At 45.9% G+C, this 18,059-nt stretch overlaps 1 protein-coding gene across 1 annotated transcript; it reads left to right on the top strand.

Moving 5' to 3' along the window:
• Nucleotides 1-1,917: 1,917 nt before the first annotated feature.
• Nucleotides 1,918-16,304, top strand: BNIP3 (BCL2 interacting protein 3). The gene is made up of 6 exons (XM_063102975.1): nucleotides 1,918-2,130; nucleotides 8,158-8,308; nucleotides 9,045-9,132; nucleotides 10,995-11,101; nucleotides 11,178-11,327; nucleotides 13,617-16,304. Exons 1-6 carry the CDS (start codon nucleotides 2,085-2,087, stop codon nucleotides 13,660-13,662), a joined length of 588 nt encoding a protein of 195 aa, XP_062959045.1. The 5' UTR covers nucleotides 1,918-2,084; the 3' UTR covers nucleotides 13,663-16,304.
• Nucleotides 16,305-18,059: the final 1,755 nt, after the last annotated feature.

The raw sequence follows: 18,059 nt of genomic DNA, 5'->3' as shown, positions 1-18,059 counted from the left end.
TAACCTTCCCTTCCTGAATAAGTCCTGTAATACATAAGTTCATTGTCTCTCACCCAATGTCTAATTGAAACCCTCTGAAATTTTAGTGCAAGGTCATGATTTTTTATTTTATTCTACTTTCTTAAGCATAATTTACTAGTAATTGCCTTAGGCTTCTCAGCAATATTAGCAACAATTATTTTGTACTTAACTATGATGGGAGGGGTTGGGGAGTGGGAGACAGCGGACAACGTGTTTAGGAGGGCATGTTAGGGTATGCAAGGAGGTGCAGGGGCAGTATCCTCTTTCCTCAGGAGGCTTTAAGTTACTCTAGGAATTCTTTTTTACTTAAGGGTTTGAAGTTGAAAGGTTGTGGGGACCCTTTCGTTTTTTCACTTGAAATGCAAATAAATCACTTAATCTAGTAACATTTCTAACTCTCCTTCCAGTTCACATTTTCTTTCTTTTTCTTTTGGCGGCTGGCCAGTATGAAGATCCCTGACCTTGGTGTTATAAAAAGGCTCTAACCAGCAGAGCTAACCGGCCAGCCCTAAGTTCCCATTTTCTCTGAGTAGACCGTCTGGTCTGGTGGAGAATCCTGGGGCCGCCTCGCTTCCCCTTCTTCAACCTGTCAGTAGGGCACATGCGTTTCTTTCTGCTCGGTTCTTTCTTATTTTGCGCCTTTCAGGGACTGGGCATCCTTCTGCTAGTCTGTGTCTCTTCTTACCTATCTGTTTCATTTTGCTTCATCTAGTTTTTCTCAGAAAGGGCCAGAATCCAGGCACATGCGTGATGCCCCTGCAGACCTGCAGCAGCGGCTCCGTTGATGATTGTCCTGGGCAGGGAGCACCTGCTGGTGTGCAGGCCTGGGCCGAGCTACCCTAGCACGTAGTCTAGACTGGAAGCAACTTCCTGCCTCCTCTGGCTGCACCTGCCCTCCACACTGCTGACAAATAGCGGACGCTCTCCAAATAAGCTCTTTGTCTGGTTCCTACACCCCATTTCCCTATCCCACAGCCAAACCAGGAGGCAATCCGAACCTCCAAGAAGACGGGCACCTCTGGGGACTCTCTGCCTCCAAACGTCGTTGACAATGTGGAAACATTGGGCCACTTACAGGGGCCGAGCCCAGCACCCTCCCGCAGTCCACTCCTGCTCGTAGAGGGGGTTCTTCACCACCTCCCTGCCCTCTGCTGTCCTGCCACCATGATGGGCCTGCTCTCCACTGTTGCTGCCATAAAATAAACCTGAGGTTTTCCTTTAAAAAAGTCTGCAGGCGGGCCAGTGGACGTGGTGAGAACGGGTGAGTGAATCCTACAATTAAGGACAGAGAGATGACTCCACTGAAGCAAAGAGCCTGTAAAACGAGGCACAGGGTTGCTCCTTGCTGGACGGAGAGGGCGGGAGGGCTCCAGGCCGGCGTGACCCCGCAGGACCGGGGCTCCGCTGAGGCGCCCGGGCGCAGCCACCGGGCCTCGGCCTCCCTGAGGGTCTGCGGGCGAGTGCGGCGTAGGGCCCGGGCGTGGGCGGCGCGGGCAGAAAGCTGAGAGCCACGTCCCCTCGGCCGCACCTGGCCCGGTGCACGGGGCCGAGAACCCGGGGGGCCGGGGTCTTCGTGCTAAGGCGCGCGCTGCCACGGGCGACGCCGCCACTCCGCGCGCCGGGACCAGCTCTCACGTCCCGCGGGTGAGGAGACGGAGACACGGGGTGAGTGGCATCCTCAAGGTGGGCGTGAAGGACGGACAGGAACGCATGGGAACGACGGACGCCCCTGCGGCAACCACTCCGTGAACCGGTCACGCACCCCGAGGCCCGCCCTGCGCCCCACCCGGCGCACGCGCCACACGTGCCGCACGCTCCCCGCTCCCCGCGCAGGCGCAGGCCCCGCCCTGCGGCCAATGGGAACGGCCGTCGCGGAGCTGTCGCCGCGCCCGCCCCGCTTCGCCCCGCTCCGTGCGTGAGTGCGTGCGGCCGGGAGGCGCGGCCTCGGCCCATTAGGTGAGCGTATCTCCGGCCGCCGAGCGCGAGCCGCACTGTACAGCGCTCGCTGCAGCAGCCCGGCGCGGACTTCGGCCGCTGCCGTCGCCGCCGCCTCCCTCGGCGCCATGTCGCAAAGCGGAGCCCCCGGTCTGCAGGAGGAAAGCCTGCAAGGTGAGGCCGCGAGGGCGGCACTGCGGCGAGGCCCGGGGCGCTGAGCGGAGGCCGGGGGCCGAGGGGGCGCTGAGCGGAGGCCGGGGGCCGAGGGGGCGCTGAGGGGAGGCCGGGGGCCGAGGGGGCGCTGAGGGGAGGCCGGGGGCCGAGGGGGCGCTGAGGGGAGGCCGGGGGCCGAGGGGGCGCTGAGGGGAGGCCGGGGGCCGAGGGGGCGCTGAGGGGAGGCCGGGGGCCGAGGGGGCGCTGAGCGGAGGCCGGGGGCCGAGGGGGCGCTGAGCGGAGGCCGGGGGCCGAGGGGGCGCTGAGGGGAGGCCGGGGACCGAGGGGGCGCTGAGCGGAGGCCGGGGGCCGAGGGGGCGCTGAGCGGAGGCCGGGGGCCGAGGGGGCGCTGAGCGGAGGCCGGGGGCCGAGGGGGCGCTGAGGGGAGGCCGGGGACCGAGGGGGCGCTGAGCGGAGGCCGGGGGCCGAGGGGGCGCTGAGCGGAGGCCGGGGGCCGAGGGGGCGCTGAGGGGAGGCCGGGGGCCGAGGGGGCGCTGAGGGGAGGCCGGGGACCGAGGGGGCGCTGAGCGGAGGCCGGGGGCCGAGGGGGCGCTGAGGGGAGGCCGGGGGCCGAGGGGGCGCTGAGCGGAGGCCGGGGGCCGAGGGGGCGCTGAGCGGAGGCCGGGGGCCGAGGGGGCGCTGAGGGGAGGCCGGGGACCGAGGGGGCGCTGAGCGGAGGCCGGGGGCCGAGGGGGCGCTGAGCGGAGGCCGGGGGCCGAGGGGGCGCTGAGCGGAGGCCGGGGGCCGAGGGCCGCGCGGGTCCCGGCTCGGGGCGCGGGCAGCCTCAGCGCTTTCCTGGAGCGCCACCGCGGGGGTCGTCGGCTGTTTGAGGGGTGGCCGGGGGTGGGTGGGGGGGCGGCAGGCGAGCGGGCTTTGGCCGGTCTCGGACTCTGAGCGGGTCTGGCCGATGAGTCTGAACTTAAGTCAGGCTGCGGGCACCCTAAAATCCCGTCTCAGTGAAATGGGCAGGTGACAGTTGAGTCCGGCTAGTCCGTGTTTTGCTCCCATAGTTTATAGCTGAGGCCAGTGTTGGTTTTAGCCAAAACTAAAGGGGCTGCAAGGTGAATTTTGTATGCTCTAATATTAAGTCGTTGGTATTTGTATTCGCCGTGACTTTTATGGTTTCTAAAGGAGAAGGAAGGGATGGAGGGGGTAACCTGATAGAAGGCACGAGTCCAGTGGCTGCCCTCAGTGTAGGAGAGAACAGCTTTTAAAAAATGTGGTATGAAATGTTCATGTTCCAATAATACTAGAAAATCGTTCCAAAGCTTTAAGTTGACTTGTGAGTTAAAAAAATACAAGTAGAAGGACACTGCCCAGTCATTGCAGACTCGGTGACGGCCCCAATTAAATGCTTGGTTTCTGCCTCGGCCTTGCTGGATCTAGATCCGCAAGACGACCCTTTTCCATATCAGAAACCCAGGCCCAGAGGGGTGCAGTAACTTGCTCCCTCACGTAGCTGAGTAGGTGGCAGTGGTCCGATGACCCAGTGGTCCGAGCCAAAGCCCAGGCACGCCCCTGCCACGATAAAGCCGACACAGGCCTGGATCTGGAGATCCCAGAGGGCCCAGGAGTTGGAGGAACTCCGTGGCTGTTGACCTTTGTATTCTCTGAAGCGAGAGTTCACAAAGCAGAATGAGCATGGAAATAAGCTTTGGAGAAGGCTGTTTAAACCTTTGAAAGTGAATTTTTAATCTTTATTAAACTTTTTAAAACCTTATATTCAGATGAATTTAGTGAGCTGCTTATTTTATTAACTCAAAGCAAAATTTTACTAGGGAGGACTTAATAGGTCTGATGCACTGTATAAATACGCATTTAAAAACTACAACCACATTTGGAAAAAAAAACCCCTGTAATTCAGGTTTTTCTGTTTAAATTTAAACATTGACTAATTGTTCCTTTTACGTAGATCAGGCAAGGGCTGGCCAGTGGCTCACTTGGGAGAGTGCGGTGCTGATAACACGAAGGCCACGAGTTCCGATCCCTGTATAGGGATGGCCGGTTAGCTCACTTGGGAGAGCGTGGTGCTGATAGCAGCACCAAGTCAAGGCTTAAGATCCCCTTATAGACCAGGGAGGTTTTTTTTGTCTCATAAGATCTAAGGGATGTTTTATAAACTCTCTGCTGTAAAATCACCCTTTTTCTAGTTGTCAGTCTACTTTATTCCTAATATTTACTTACTGGTTAAGATTTTGTCTCTGAGGAGTTTTGAGTACTTCTGAGGGGGGCTTAGTTATCTCCTCATTCCTTGACTTTATCCCTAACTGCTGAGTCACTGATAATGAAAAATGTTAGCTTGAGAGTTAAGAGGTTTTTGTTTTTATGTTTTGCTTATTCTATAAAAAGATGGTTACATGCAGAGTGGAAACTCATGTTAAAGGTTCTTTGAGCCATTCTGAGTGTACGTGCAGCAGGGCACTTGCCCACTATTGAGCCCAGTGTAGGAGGGGTTACTTGAGTCACATGGGGCCGCGCAGCTGCCCTATGAAATGTGAATCCAGGCTTGGATTTGTGACCAAGGGAGCACTTATCCTCTCTGCTCTGTTCTGATTTGATTGCCTCTTGTTTACCTCTGAACTGAGAACGACTCCTTGGTAGCCAGACCCACAGATGGAACTGTAAACATTCTCCCTTTGTTTGTACAGTGTGGGACCAAATGTTTTTCCTGGGGAGTTAACAGCAAAATTGATCCTGCTCACTTTGTGCCCCCTGATCCATTCTAGTTAAAACTGTTGACTAGCAGGATGCTTGTATTTGCTTTTCCTTTCTCCTTAGATATGTTACCACTAAAATTCAGGAGGGAGATAGAGTTTTGTGATGATACTGTGTGACAGTTGCAGGTGGGTGGGGTTGTGCATGACTTCTTCCCCAAAGGACCTACTGTCTTCAGCTCATGAATGCATCCTCACCCATTTACTCTGAAACCGCAGCGATTGCCCCTGTCTCCTCACTTACTGCTGTGTCTGCAGCTGGTCATAGGCAACCCACCATGGGCAAAGTTGCATGAGGAGAAAAGAAATTTGTATTTCTTTTGGAGAGGAATTGTAGCATCATGCAGTTTTAGAATCTAGATTGTAGCCCAACACATTAATTTTACAGATGGTCATAATGAGTTCAGAGGTTAAGTGAAAAATAAGGTCGGCAACAACTGTTAAGATAAAATCAGGGGCTCTCCATTAAGTGCCAGGCTTTTTTCTGGGAACCTACATGACTGAGAATGCATCAGACAGGTCAGAATTCTGTAGCACAGCCTGACAAAAGGAATGGTGAGGTAAACTAGCTCCTTTTGGAAGCAAGTAACTTGAATTATCTCCTTGACTTTATGCTCAAAATCGTTTGCCAGTTAAGTCTCATTTGTTCCTCTCTCAACTAACCTTAGAAGCTTCTAAATGTAAACACAGCAATTTCTTAAAGCCCATCTCTCCTGGGTCAAGAAGCCCTCTGGGTGATTCGGGGGTGCTAGTTCTCTCCAGGCTTAGCAGCTCCTTTGCCTTGGGCTTTCTTCTGCCTGCAGCATCCCTCTGTTCTGACATTTATACCCATTTTGTAGGCTATTTGCAGGATGCCTGTCTTTCCCCTGGGCAGTTGTTTCAACCCTGGCGGCACATCATCACCATTAGAGCTTTTTCAGTATATTTGCCTGGGTTCCATCCCAGCATTCCAGATCAGCATTTTCAGAGTGGTGTGGGGCTGGGCTTCTGGAGAACAGTTAAAAAGCACTGTAGGTGATTGTCTCATCATAGCCAGGGTTGAGACCTGCCGGCCCACACTAGGGTATAAGGTAGCTTTGAGAACTTGGTGCCCTGTGTTTACTCTCCATTTGGGGCTGTGGCAGGCTGTAGTCATTTACTCAGTGTTGAGGACCGGAATCTGCAATGTTTGCCTTGGGATATATAGAGGGCAGTGAAGTTAGGGGATTTTCTGGAATCTTTCACAATAGAGGTAGTAAGTGCTTTGGGCACCTAGAAAAGCTGTAGGTCAGATGAAATTTTATTTTTTAAAAACGAAGTGAGAGAAAAAATGGAAAGTAAGAAGTGGATTAAGAATTCAAGTGTTGGATTATATTTATCTCTAAGGCACACCTGACCTATCAGTTTTCTTTTTGTAATATGATTTAAATATTTGTAGCCTGTTAATCATCTATTTTGTTCAGAGGGGAGTTAAGATTGTTTAGCAATGTAAATTATAAGTGGGGGGAGGTAGGAAATGAGGGACCTAAAATGAAATTAGGAATGAGAGCTTGCCTTGAATCAGCAATATCACCACCTATATCTTTCTAGGGACAAATTATACTAAAGTTATTTCAAGTAAATTACTTGTGATTATGAGGAAGTTTTCTGAGGTTAAACACCTTAATGCCCATCTTTTTTGCTTAAAAAATATGAGTAATCCTAATGAATAATTGCAAGATAAAAGTAAGATTAATAGAATACATTTTCTTCATTTTCCAGGAAGTATACTTTCCTACCCAGTTGTTTCAGGTTAATAATAAAACTCTTGTCCCTTAGTAAATCATTCCTTGGCATACAGCTTTTGGACCCAAAGTTTTTTGCTGCAGATAATTCACATCTGAGCTTGCAGAGTACTTGGAATGCTGATGTGTAGTCAGATGAGTGGTTTCAGGAATGGTGTGTATAAATCTCTGAAGGTCTAGTAGCCTGTGCTACATGGCAGAGACACCTGGGCTTTTCTCGTCCTGTAAGCTCTGGGCTCCAAGACAGATCCTGCCTTTAAGTGTATTACTAGTGACATGCTTCATTTAGGTCAAGAAAACATGAAGGAACAGGAGAGGTTAAAGAGAAAAATCTCTTGAAAATTTGGTTGAAAATTTGTGTAGTTATTTTGTTAGCTTACTGGGAGGCTGCTGATGGTGTACGCTGCAAATCCACTTTTCATTCCTGGGCCTTTGATTTGCTTTTTTCTGATGAATATGACATATACTTTGCAAGTGGCTTACTGAGGCTTAGGTCAGGACTCTTTCAGAAGAGATGCCTTGTTTGTTGGAAGGCTGTGCAGCCTGCCTTTGCTTTCAGCAAACATAATGGATTGATTAATAGGCTGTTCCATCTTCCCCCCTAATTGCATGGTGTTATATAGTGCCATGTTGTTTAAGGACACATAGCAGCTCGCGGTGATTATTACTTAATAATAAAATAACAGTGACTACAAAATTAGTTCATTCAGTTTTTTTAGTACAGAAGTTTTTGGTCTTTTGTAATCTGCCTTCACCCTCTCTCTACTGCTACCCATCATCCATATACTACCAGAATTATCTTTTTACAAAGAGATTTGCTATAGATAAACAGACCTATGGCACAAAACAGAGAAATTATTCTGGGCCCAGAAAGAGACCTATGCATGTATACATACTTTATTTCTGACAAATGAAGTACCACAGAGCAGAGGGGAAGGCAGAGGCAAAACTCAATAAATGGTGCCTCCTGTTTCAGATCATACCTAAAAATTAAATCCAGTGGGTTTTTAATCTAAATGTGACAGTTGAAACAATAGAGCAGTTTGAAAATAACATAATAGAATATCTCCTTTGCTTAAGAGATGGATAAATTTGACTGAATTAAAATTTGACTGAATTAAAATCAGGAACTTCTGTTCATCAGAAGACACTGTGAGAGTGAAAGTTATTTGCAACCTGTTTAAATGAAGAAAGGCTTGTGTTTGGAATATAGAATTTCCTCAAAAGTATTATGACTAATTGTATTCTGATGACTTAGCAGATTTGTAGAACATCTGTTGGCATAAAGGAAGAATAAGAGACACAGACTTGTCTCCTGTATCTAGACAGGTTAATGTAATGCAGGTGCCTGAAGTGGGCATGAGGGGTGTGTTCAAGTAGGGTTCCAAGAGATGATTCATCATGTGTCCTGTGGTACTTCTTAGAAATGGAAGGATGGGCTGGTTATGTGTGAGGACCAAATTCCAAAGTGGGTAGAAAATTCCAACTATGTCCTTTTTTGTTCCCATTAGGCTCCTGGGTAGAATTGCACTTTAGCAATAATGGAAATGGGAATAGTGTCCCAGCCTCAGTTTCTATTTATAATGGTGACATGGAAAAAATACTCCTTGATGCCCAGCATGAATCTGGACGGAGTAGCTCCAAGAGTTCTCACTGTGACAGGTAGGTGTAAATAAGTGTCTATATTACAGTGCTAACGTCCTAAGTGGATGAGCCGTCACAATTGTGAGTGCCTGTACGTCCTTGAAGGAGGGTGGTCGGCTTGTGGGTTCAGGTCAAATTTGGGAGGCTCCTGTTGCAGCCCTCCTTACACAAAAGAAACCTGTCTGTCGGGTGGGAGGAAATGACCTGGGGCCCAGTCTTTGGAGGGGCCATGTCAAAGCTAGGGAGCATACAGTAAAATAACAATAAAATGGCCCATACTTCTGCCTGGTCATAGCAGCTAGCTGTATGTATAAAGTTGGCAAGTCTGAAAAATCCACTCATAACACCTCAGCAGGGTTATTGTCATCAGATTGCTGCACATTCCTGGTTAGTAGCACTTTATGAGTTGAATCCAAGGCAGATTGGCTGAGAGTCAGTGATCAAAGGTCAGATGCTTTCAAGGGCTATTTAATAGACCATGAAGCTGGTGGGTGACAAAGCCAGCCACTTGGTGGCTGTCCTCTTCTCTTCCCTTCCTGGAAGACTGGCTAGCTGACTCCTTCTGTTGTGCTCAGTTGAAAAGACTGAGGAGCACTTTAGCCCTGGTCTCATGCTGGGTGGAAGGGAAGACATGTATGCTGGTGAGGTGCCCCATTCTCACTGAAATGGTTCCCTGCCTTTGGGTTTTTGCTTCTAATGATAGAATGTTAACATGATGTTCTGTTTTTCCCATTCTGTTCACATCCTTGCCAAGCCCACCTCGCTCACAGACACCACAGGATATTAATAGAGCTTGCGAAACAGATACCCATAGTAGCATTGGAGAAAAAAACAGCTCTCAGGTAAGCTGGAAGGAGGATGTGCAGTTGTAAACATTTGTGGTCTGTTGGTTTAGTAAACAGTTTTAAATGTAATTGAGCAGAGAAAAGTTTGGCTTTTAGGGTATCTTCTGCCTTTTTTTGTTTTTAAACTCTGGATGGAAACATCTCCAACACATAGGCTTCACTGAGCTGACGAGGGGAGGTGCAGAGTGGGACATGCAGTGTGAGCCTCCTGCCCTGCCTGCCCCCCAGGGACACAGAAGAGGGAGGTATAGCATTCCCTTGTGCTTGGAGTGGGAGTAAGTGGCTGTTGGGAATGGGTGGCCCCGAGCCAGCCACTGGGTGCTCCTGCTCACTTGCTTTCTCACCTGTAGGTTGCACAATAGGTGGGTTTTAATATCTGTAAGCTGTTTGGGAGTCAGGTGTTACCTACAGAGCCATTCAGGGTCACTCCACCATTGTGCTTGTGATTCTGGGGTGTCTTCCTCATTAGACATTGCAGTTGCTTGCCAGAAATTATGCCCCAGGCTAACATCAGTGTTAACTGGTGTTTGGATAGTATAGCATTAGTAGCTAAAGAGCCTGGTAACTTAAGTGTGAGATAACTTTTCTAACATTAACCTGACAAATATTTAATGGGTCTTACATATCAGGCACTTAGTATTGTTGTGGAGCCACAAAACCTTCTGAAGGCATAAGTCTATTAGGAAAAAGTATGCCTAGGATTATTGCCTTAGTTCACTATAATTCTTTCCCATTCCAGTCCTGTGTTGGATTTTAAGGTGATCAATAATACCTTGCTCAGTTATATATCTAGTAGTGCTTTACCTTGTGCATATCAGATGCACAAATAATGTTTTCTGGGTACTTAATAATGGTTAGAACCTAAACAGTTGAATTTTTTTTCTATATTTATCTCCAAAACTGTCTTAGGAAGCATGGTCTTACAGTTAGTGTTAGTCACTCTTCCTCCCATGCTAGTTTACCCTCAAGGTCCCCCTCACCAAGGAAACGAGGAGTCCTTGCTACCCCAGGCTTTCTTTGGTACACCCTCCCAACCCCAGTCACAACTTATAAGACTTCCAGAGCTCAGCTGGATTTTGGTGTAGCCAGCAAGAGTGAGAGCTCTGGCCATGGATGCGCCCAGGGTGTGCAGGCTGCTCCTAGACATTTGGGGTCTGTGGCCAGCTTTGGCACACCCAGATATTTGGTAGATTTTTGGTACTGCATTCTCCTGGGTTTCCACTATTTTAAACAATTTCTCCTCTAATTTTAAAAGGAATTAAATGCTCAGGTATAGAATTCTGAAAATGGAAAAAAGTAGAGCACTTATAATCCCTCATTTAAAAATCCTTTTTAATTGTTATTTTGTACACTTATATAATTATTAAAATGTAGCAGAAATTGTGGTTATATATTTCTGCTTTTTCTTTCCTGTTTATCATGGAAACATCTTTTAAACTTGCTTGCTGTATGGTACTGCATTTACTTACTCACATCCCTATTTTGTGCCATTTTAGATTTTCATTTTCTTCTAGTATAACCAGTACTACAGTCTCTATCTTTGTTCTCATGCCATATTACTTCCTTAGGACAGTGTCTAGTTCTGAGAACCTCTTGAACCAAATGCATTCATACCCTGGGTGGGACTTCCACAGAGGTGGTCTGTCCACAGAGGAAGGGAGCATGTCCACAGCCGGTGTGCCATGGGGCCCAGGTGAAGCCCCACCCCACCTGCTCATGACTAACTTGGGGCCACCATCCAAAGAGATGCCCTGTGCCTCTGGGCTTTAGCTCGCTGATCTGATGCTCAGGTGGAAGGTGTATGCTTTCTGGTGTGAATGCAATATGTTAATCTGCTTTTAACATTTATTTTATATTAGTCTGAGGAAGATTACATTGAGAGAAGGAGAGAAGTTGAAAGCATCTTGAAGAAAAACTCAGATTGGATATGGGATTGGTCTAGTCGGCCAGAAAATATCCCCCCCAAGTGAGTGTTTTCAGTATATCATGGGAACTTCCTGTGATAGAGGACACGTCGACTAACACATTTCTTCCTACCCTAGGGAGTTCCTCTTTAAACACCCGAAGCGCACAGCTACTCTCAGCATGAGAAACACGAGCGTTATGAAGAAAGGGGGCATTTTCTCAGCAGAGTTTCTCAAGGTTTTTCTTCCCTCTCTGCTGCTATCTCATCTGCTGGCTATTGGATTGGGGTAGGTGACATTACTGTATGACTGCTGGCATGGTTGGCGTGCCTTGAGGTGATCCTAGGTCTCAGTAATTTATTTTTAAACTTTTAGTGAAGTACAGGTCATAAGTTACACAGCATTTCCACAAACATACCCATGCAGTCACTATCCAGGTCAAGAAACAAACAAGCTGCAACCCTACAAGGCTCCACCTGCCCCCTTCAGACATGACATCTCCCTGCCACAGGGACAACCCCATCCTGATAGCTCAGCATAGATTAGTTTGCCTGTTGTTTCACTTTATAGAAATGGAGTCAGAACAGGGACTCTTATGTCAGACTTCTTTATCTGTATTATTGTGTGGTGTTTAGATCCCTGTCACTTCTGTATAGCATAGTGTTGTGTGAACGCACTGAACTGTTCCTTTGTGCTGCAGATAGATGGTCTTAGGAACTTGCTATACAGTTGTCCCTCAATATCTGTGGGGGATTGGCTCCGGGACACCCCTCCCCACTTGCATACCAAAATCTATGGATATTCAAGTCTCGCAGTCTGCCCTGCAAGACTTGAACCTGCGTATATGAAAAGTTGGCCCTCTGTGTACAGTTTGTGGGGTTCCCCATCCCACAAGTAGTATATTTTTGATCTGTGGTTGGTCGAGAAAATTCTGCATGTAAGTGAATATATGTAGGTCAAGGATCACCTGTACTTCCTATAGAACAGGATTGTTCTATTTAACTCTCAGCAATAATGGAACAAACGAGGTTTCCAGTTTTCTGGCTTCTTGTACTAAGTAACTATGCAGAAGACAGGGAGACCAGGCAAGTGCAGCTATGGGTTCTAAAGACCTTTAGCTGACAAGTGCTGGAGAGCCAGAGCAGGACACTGAGGGGAAACCAGAGCTGTACTTTGCTTAGGCTTGTCCCTGGTCACTGTCCAGGTGGGTGTGGTCTCATGGGGCCCGGTGTGCAGACTGGAATGCTGGTGGGCTTTTGGTGTAGGTGGGCCAGAGGGTTCATGTCTGGGGCAGAAGGAAACAGGACAGAAAATTCCCTGTAGCACAGTCACCCTTTCCCCTCAGAATCCATTAATATGGCAGATCAGACCCAGTCTGTTTTATGTCTTAGCACATTGTAACTTTTAGATCTCAGCAATTTACACCGAACCCTTGACCTCATTTCCGAACGCCTGTCCCACAGTTCCACTTGCCTGTGGGAAGGGCTTCCTGGGTGGGCCAGAAGCTCCTCAAAGTCACAAAATGAAGCTTATCCACTCAGTTTCCTGGGCCGAAACCCAGTGTTCCTTGTGTTTGCACCTTGCCTCATCCTGTGTGCATGGTTCTCTCCCATTGCTCATACATGATGTCACATACAGCTCTAGCATCTTTATTTTGGCCTGTGCTTATTGGAGTCAGACTTACAGTGTGCATCAGTCTCACCAGGGAGTTTGCTAGATGCTGATTTCTGGAGCTCTTACCAGAACTAGCAAGCAGAGACTCTGGGGAAGAGGCCTAGTAATCTGCATTTTAAACGCCCAGTTTAGGCATTTGTTTCAGGGTACATTTCTGCAGCTAGCTCCCAGCTAGTGTCCTTGTCCCTCATTCTTCCCAGACTTTGGGTGCCATTCCCCACCCCAAACCCCTCAGCAGCTACTCATCCTTGTCAGGATAAAATCCATCCCAGAACACTGCTGTCCCAAGTCTGCAGTCTCATTTCTTACCATTCCCCTTTCCTGCATGCCCACCCTCCACCTGCCTCCCCAGCGATGCCTACTGCTGTTCAAGCGTCAGCCCCAGGAAGGCCCTCCCCACTGGAAGCCTTCTTAGGTTTGGGCACCTCTCCCCACTACCAAACTTTGACTGCTTGAGGGTGGAGGCTTCATTATTTAGTGACTGGCCTTGGTGGAGATGGTGGTGATGACTTACAGTGATGACAGCCTGCCCTGGTGGGTCCTCCAGCACTGTGTTGGATCAATTTAAAAACAGTAAAGGGAACACAAGAGCTGTTCTGTGTGGTAATAGCTTTTCAGGTTGGTTAATATTCTACTTTGTACTTGTACTTAGTGCACTGCACTATTAGAACACAATTGAATGTTTTCTGACTTAAATGAATATAAAATACGTATTGAATAAAACACTTGATAAGAGATTGCGGAAAGATTCGTCACTAATTTTTAAAAGTTTATTATAATAGGTATAAAAAAGCCAGTCCCCTTCCATAAACTATAACCTCAGTGAGCTGCCCTGTTTCAGCTGTGCAAAATCACCTGAGAATCACGAGAATACATTAACTGCCAATTACTTTTTCTATTAAGGATCTATATTGGAAGGCGTCTGACAACCTCAACCAGCACCTTTTGATGAAGAATTGGAACTCCACTTTGTTCACATAGTGGGGATTTATATCTGAGCTTGCAACACAGCTGACTGAAGAGCTATTGTGATCCTTGGGGGGCTGTATCACTTATGTTTATTTGTTCTGTAAATGCTGTGTTCCTAGTGTAGTAAAGTGAAAGAATAGACACTGAAATCATGCTGACCTATAATTATACGTACAGGATCAGTTAATAAGCATGTCAGACTGACTTAGTATCTACTTTAATAATTTGGTAGTAAATTTTCTTTGGATATTAGGTATAAATATCTAAGTATAAATAATTTTAATATACTAGTCATGATATGTAATATTTTAAAAATTATCTGTAACCTTGATTGAGTTTAAAACACTTTATATTTCAAAAGAAAAATGTTGATATTAAAATCACTACATTTTAAAGGGTTTGTCCAAAATAAATATTGTGGCCTTATATTCACACTATTGTAGAAAATATTAATGTGTTTAATTTAAGTGGATGCAGGTTGTCTACTAAAGACTAAACTGTGCTAATTGTTCTTAAATAGAAACCAAGGGTACAGCTACAAACTCCACTGTATAGTTCATGCACTAAGCTGTTTTTGCTTTTGTAGTGTAACAGTTTTAGCCTCCGACTGTCAGGTAGTCAGTTACCTTGGAAGATGAGTTTTCTGTTGAAAGCACCTCTCCAGTATCTCTTACTCTTCACTCTGCATCGATGAATTTAATTTTACCCTTTGTGTTCAACTTTTGTGTGCTCTTTAAAGCAGCTTTATTCTAAGCAAATCTTTGTCTGCTTTAAAAGACTAGACATGGAAAAAAAATCTTTGTCATTTGTCAAATCTTTCTGAGACTATGGTATTTATAAAAGCTTCTTGATTAAACCAGGCTTACTCCCTATTAATGCATTCTTTATCTTCTCTACAGCATGATTTTTAAAAAGGCTGCTGCTTTGATATAATGTATGTTTCATTTTTCCACATTTAATTCAGGTGTGTTAAAATAAATCTAACATCTTAATTTTTAAAAATGTTTGTTTATATTTAAACTATTACCTTGGATGCAGTAGCATATAGTCCTCTCATTTGGAGAAAGCTGGTGGAATGGCAAGAATTCTTTGTGTAATTTACCCTCAAAAAGAGTTTGTGAGGTCACATCGAATCATATTTGCCAAGTGAGTTCTCTTGTTTTAGATCAGAAATGTCAGCTTGTTCTGTCTGGAGTGCCCTGACAAAGGGGGCCTTTAGCACCCTTAAAGAGAGTTCAGTGAATCTCCTACTTACCATCTGGAATTGTCACTCAGACAGTTGGGGTCCCTGACAAAGCCACTCACATGTATTTCACTGATTGCATCAACTAGACTCTTAAGTGCAACTCTCTGCAAGCACTAGTTTGGTTGTTCCTCAAGTGCTTTAGACAGACTCAAGTTTTCTAGAAGCTTTTTTCATCAGATGGTACCATTACAGTAGACAATTTAAAATGAAGAAACATGTTTGATATATGTGTATATGTATATATCTGCATGTGTATAGGTTTGTTTTTATCTTTCAGGCAGGATAATGGCAATATAGTAATAGAGCCTTTCTGAATAGCTTTTACAAACAGTCCTCATCCATTCTACTGTTAATACAAATAACTGCCTACCACACCATTATTCATTTTATTCATTGAGTAGCAAGTTCACAAAACGTTTAACATAATCCAAATTATTTTGACAAGAGAAATTAACATTTGGCTGCTACTTACAGGTGCAGTTTTCTGATGCAGATATTGGCACTAACCATAGAGTCTGAGTTTGTAGAGACTGCAGAATATGACACACATTGCTAGAAGGGATGCAAATGGTTACAGCTCTCTGGAGAGGAACCGTGTAGTACCTTTAAAAATTACATCTGTACTTTCATTGTGACTCACAACCCACTTGTAGGAATTTACCCTGAAGATAAACTCTAAAAATTTTGAAATACATGCATAAGGATATAACTAAATATTATAAATTAGCATATGAAAATATTTGGAACAACTGAAGTGCCCGTTCAGTAATCTGGTACTGCCAACAATTGGAGTACTATGCAGTTGTTAAACACAATGTGTAAGAGCTAATGAACTGATAGTGATTTCCAGGATATATTAAGTAAAAAAGGGAAGGTGCAAAAGAGTATATGTGTCCCTAACAAAAACGAAATAACATTTGGTGACAGATCTTTGAAACAAAGTTTAGAAACAGCCCCCCAATTTTCTGACAGTCCTCAAAGAGAGACGGTCTGTGTCTTTCCTCTTTGACTCTGGACTACTTGACCAATAGGACAAGGAAGAAGTGATCCGTTGCCCGTTTCTAGGCCCATTCAGCCTTAAGAAACTGGCACCTGCTACTTCCTGTCTCTTGGGAGCTTGCTCTTGGAACCAGCCTACTGCCCAGTGGAAAGGCCTACCTGGAAAGGACCAGTGGCCCTTAAACCTGCTAGCCACGTGGGTGATCCATCTGGAATGTCCTGCAGTGCCAAGAGAGGCTACCCCAGCTGACATCATCTGGAGCAGAGGTGAGCTGGGTCTGGTAAAACCTGCCAGAACTGCAGGCTGGTGAACAAAAATACAGGATTGTTTTAAAAAGGATTATTGTATGTATCTTTTATGCAAAGAAAGAGCTAAGGAAAACATACAAATACCTGCTCATTTGTGCAAAAATTCTGGGGTGAATAAGCCAGAAATGATTGAGATTGGTTGCCTACAGGGGAGGGTGGCCTAGGTGGAGTGGGAAAATGGGAAGGAGGTAGGAGTGAGTGTGCCTTTTTGTTTAACTGACTCTCAGAATCATAGTAATGCTTCACATACTGCCAAAATCAATCAATAAAACCAACTTCTGGGGGGAATCCCAAACAATACAAACAATAAGGGAGCCTAATTATTACAAATGAGTGAAACCACACTGAAAGGTAGGGAAGAGAAGCACTAACCTGAATAACTAGAAAACAGTATTTGGACTGGATACCGATACCATGAAGTTATAGTAGACAAAACACAAATACCGTACTCTTGTTAGTAGATTTGTTTTTCATTAGGGTATGTGTCAGCAATTTTCAAACTGTATATGCTAATATCGAGCAAATAAGTATAGATAATAACTGCCTGATGTCTCATTGTTGGACGAAACAGTTACACAAGGGAGGGGGGTGGTGGAAGGCTAGCATGAAGCCTGTGGTTTTGGAGTTGAACTGGAGGTATTAGTAATAACTCATGGTTTGAAAAGTAGATGCGTGTATGTACAGACGGTCCCGACTTAACGATGGCTTGACAGGATTTTTTGACTTTATGATGATGCGAGAGTGATGTGTTCAGTAGGAAGCGTATATTGAGCACCCACACAAGCACACTTTCAGTATGGTATTCATAAATTACCTAGGATATCCAACACTATTATCCAGTAGGCTCTGTGTTAGATGATTTTGCCCAACTGTAGCTAATGTGTTTTGAGCACATTTAAGGTAAGCTATGACGTCAGTAGGTTAGCTCTACTAAATGCACTTTTGATTTACGGGGGCTCTACAGGACATCACCCCGTTGCAAGCTGAGGAGCATCTCTGTGCGTGAGTGTATTTATGTTTCCTAGCTCTGCTCAAAGGAGGACCTAGAAACAACGGCCCTCCGCCAGCAGTGAGCCCAGCCAACACCCAGATCCTGGTTTCTGATATCATTCTCCAATAAAAGGAACTGAGGCTCCCTGGAGAAGTGGTTGATCAGGGCAAGATGAGACTGGAACACACGTGGTACCAGAAAGTAAAGAAGTGCTCGAGAAATGAAGGTATACTGAAAGGACACAGGGACCAACTTGTCCAACGTGAAGGAACTCCCCGTGGCCCAAACTGGGACAATCATAGTAACAAAATCATGAGAGTAATGTTTTAGTCACAGAATAAAGCAGGTGTCCATGAGTCAATACTGATAGACACAGGTAACCAATTAAAAGGGGGGAGGGGACAGTTCTTCCTAATTGAAATCAAATTAATGTAGAAGAAATATAGAAATAGAAAATCACCATTAGGCAAACACAATAACTGCTGATTCACCAATGGAAACTAAAGTTAGTGGGTGAATAAGATGAAAACGAGGATGTTTTCATTTGTCTTCTTATAAGATACTAATTACAAAAGGAAAAATAGCAACTTTACAATGAAGAAACCCGGTAGATGACATCTACCTGATTTGATGTGTGGATAAGGCCACAGCATCTCCTATGTATTCTTGCCAAAATGCATAACCGCAGTTTAATCATGAGGGAATATCGGGCAAACCTCAACTTGTGGAGATTCTGCAAAATAACTGCTCTTCTTAAATGTCAAGGTCATGAAAGACAGGAAGAGATTGGAAGACAAGGAGACAACTAAGTGCAATGTGGTCCTCAACTGGA

Source organism: Cynocephalus volans, chromosome 7 (genome assembly GCF_027409185.1).
Source record: "Cynocephalus volans isolate mCynVol1 chromosome 7, mCynVol1.pri, whole genome shotgun sequence".
NCBI lineage: Eukaryota > Metazoa > Chordata > Mammalia > Dermoptera > Cynocephalidae > Cynocephalus > Cynocephalus volans.
This window is presented reverse-complemented; position numbering and strand designations above follow the sequence as displayed.

Excerpts from the sequence above, each read along its gene's own strand:
- BNIP3 (XM_063102975.1), top strand. The coding sequence starts at position 2,085 with ATGTCGCAAAGCGGAGCCCCCGGTCTGCAGGAGGAAAGCCTGCAAG. Across the intron at positions 8,309-9,044 it reads AAGAGTTCTCACTGTGACAG|CCCACCTCGCTCACAGACAC; the intron begins GTAGGTGTAAAT and ends ATCCTTGCCAAG. Across the intron at positions 11,102-11,177 it reads CCAGAAAATATCCCCCCCAA|GGAGTTCCTCTTTAAACACC; the intron begins GTGAGTGTTTTC and ends TTCCTACCCTAG.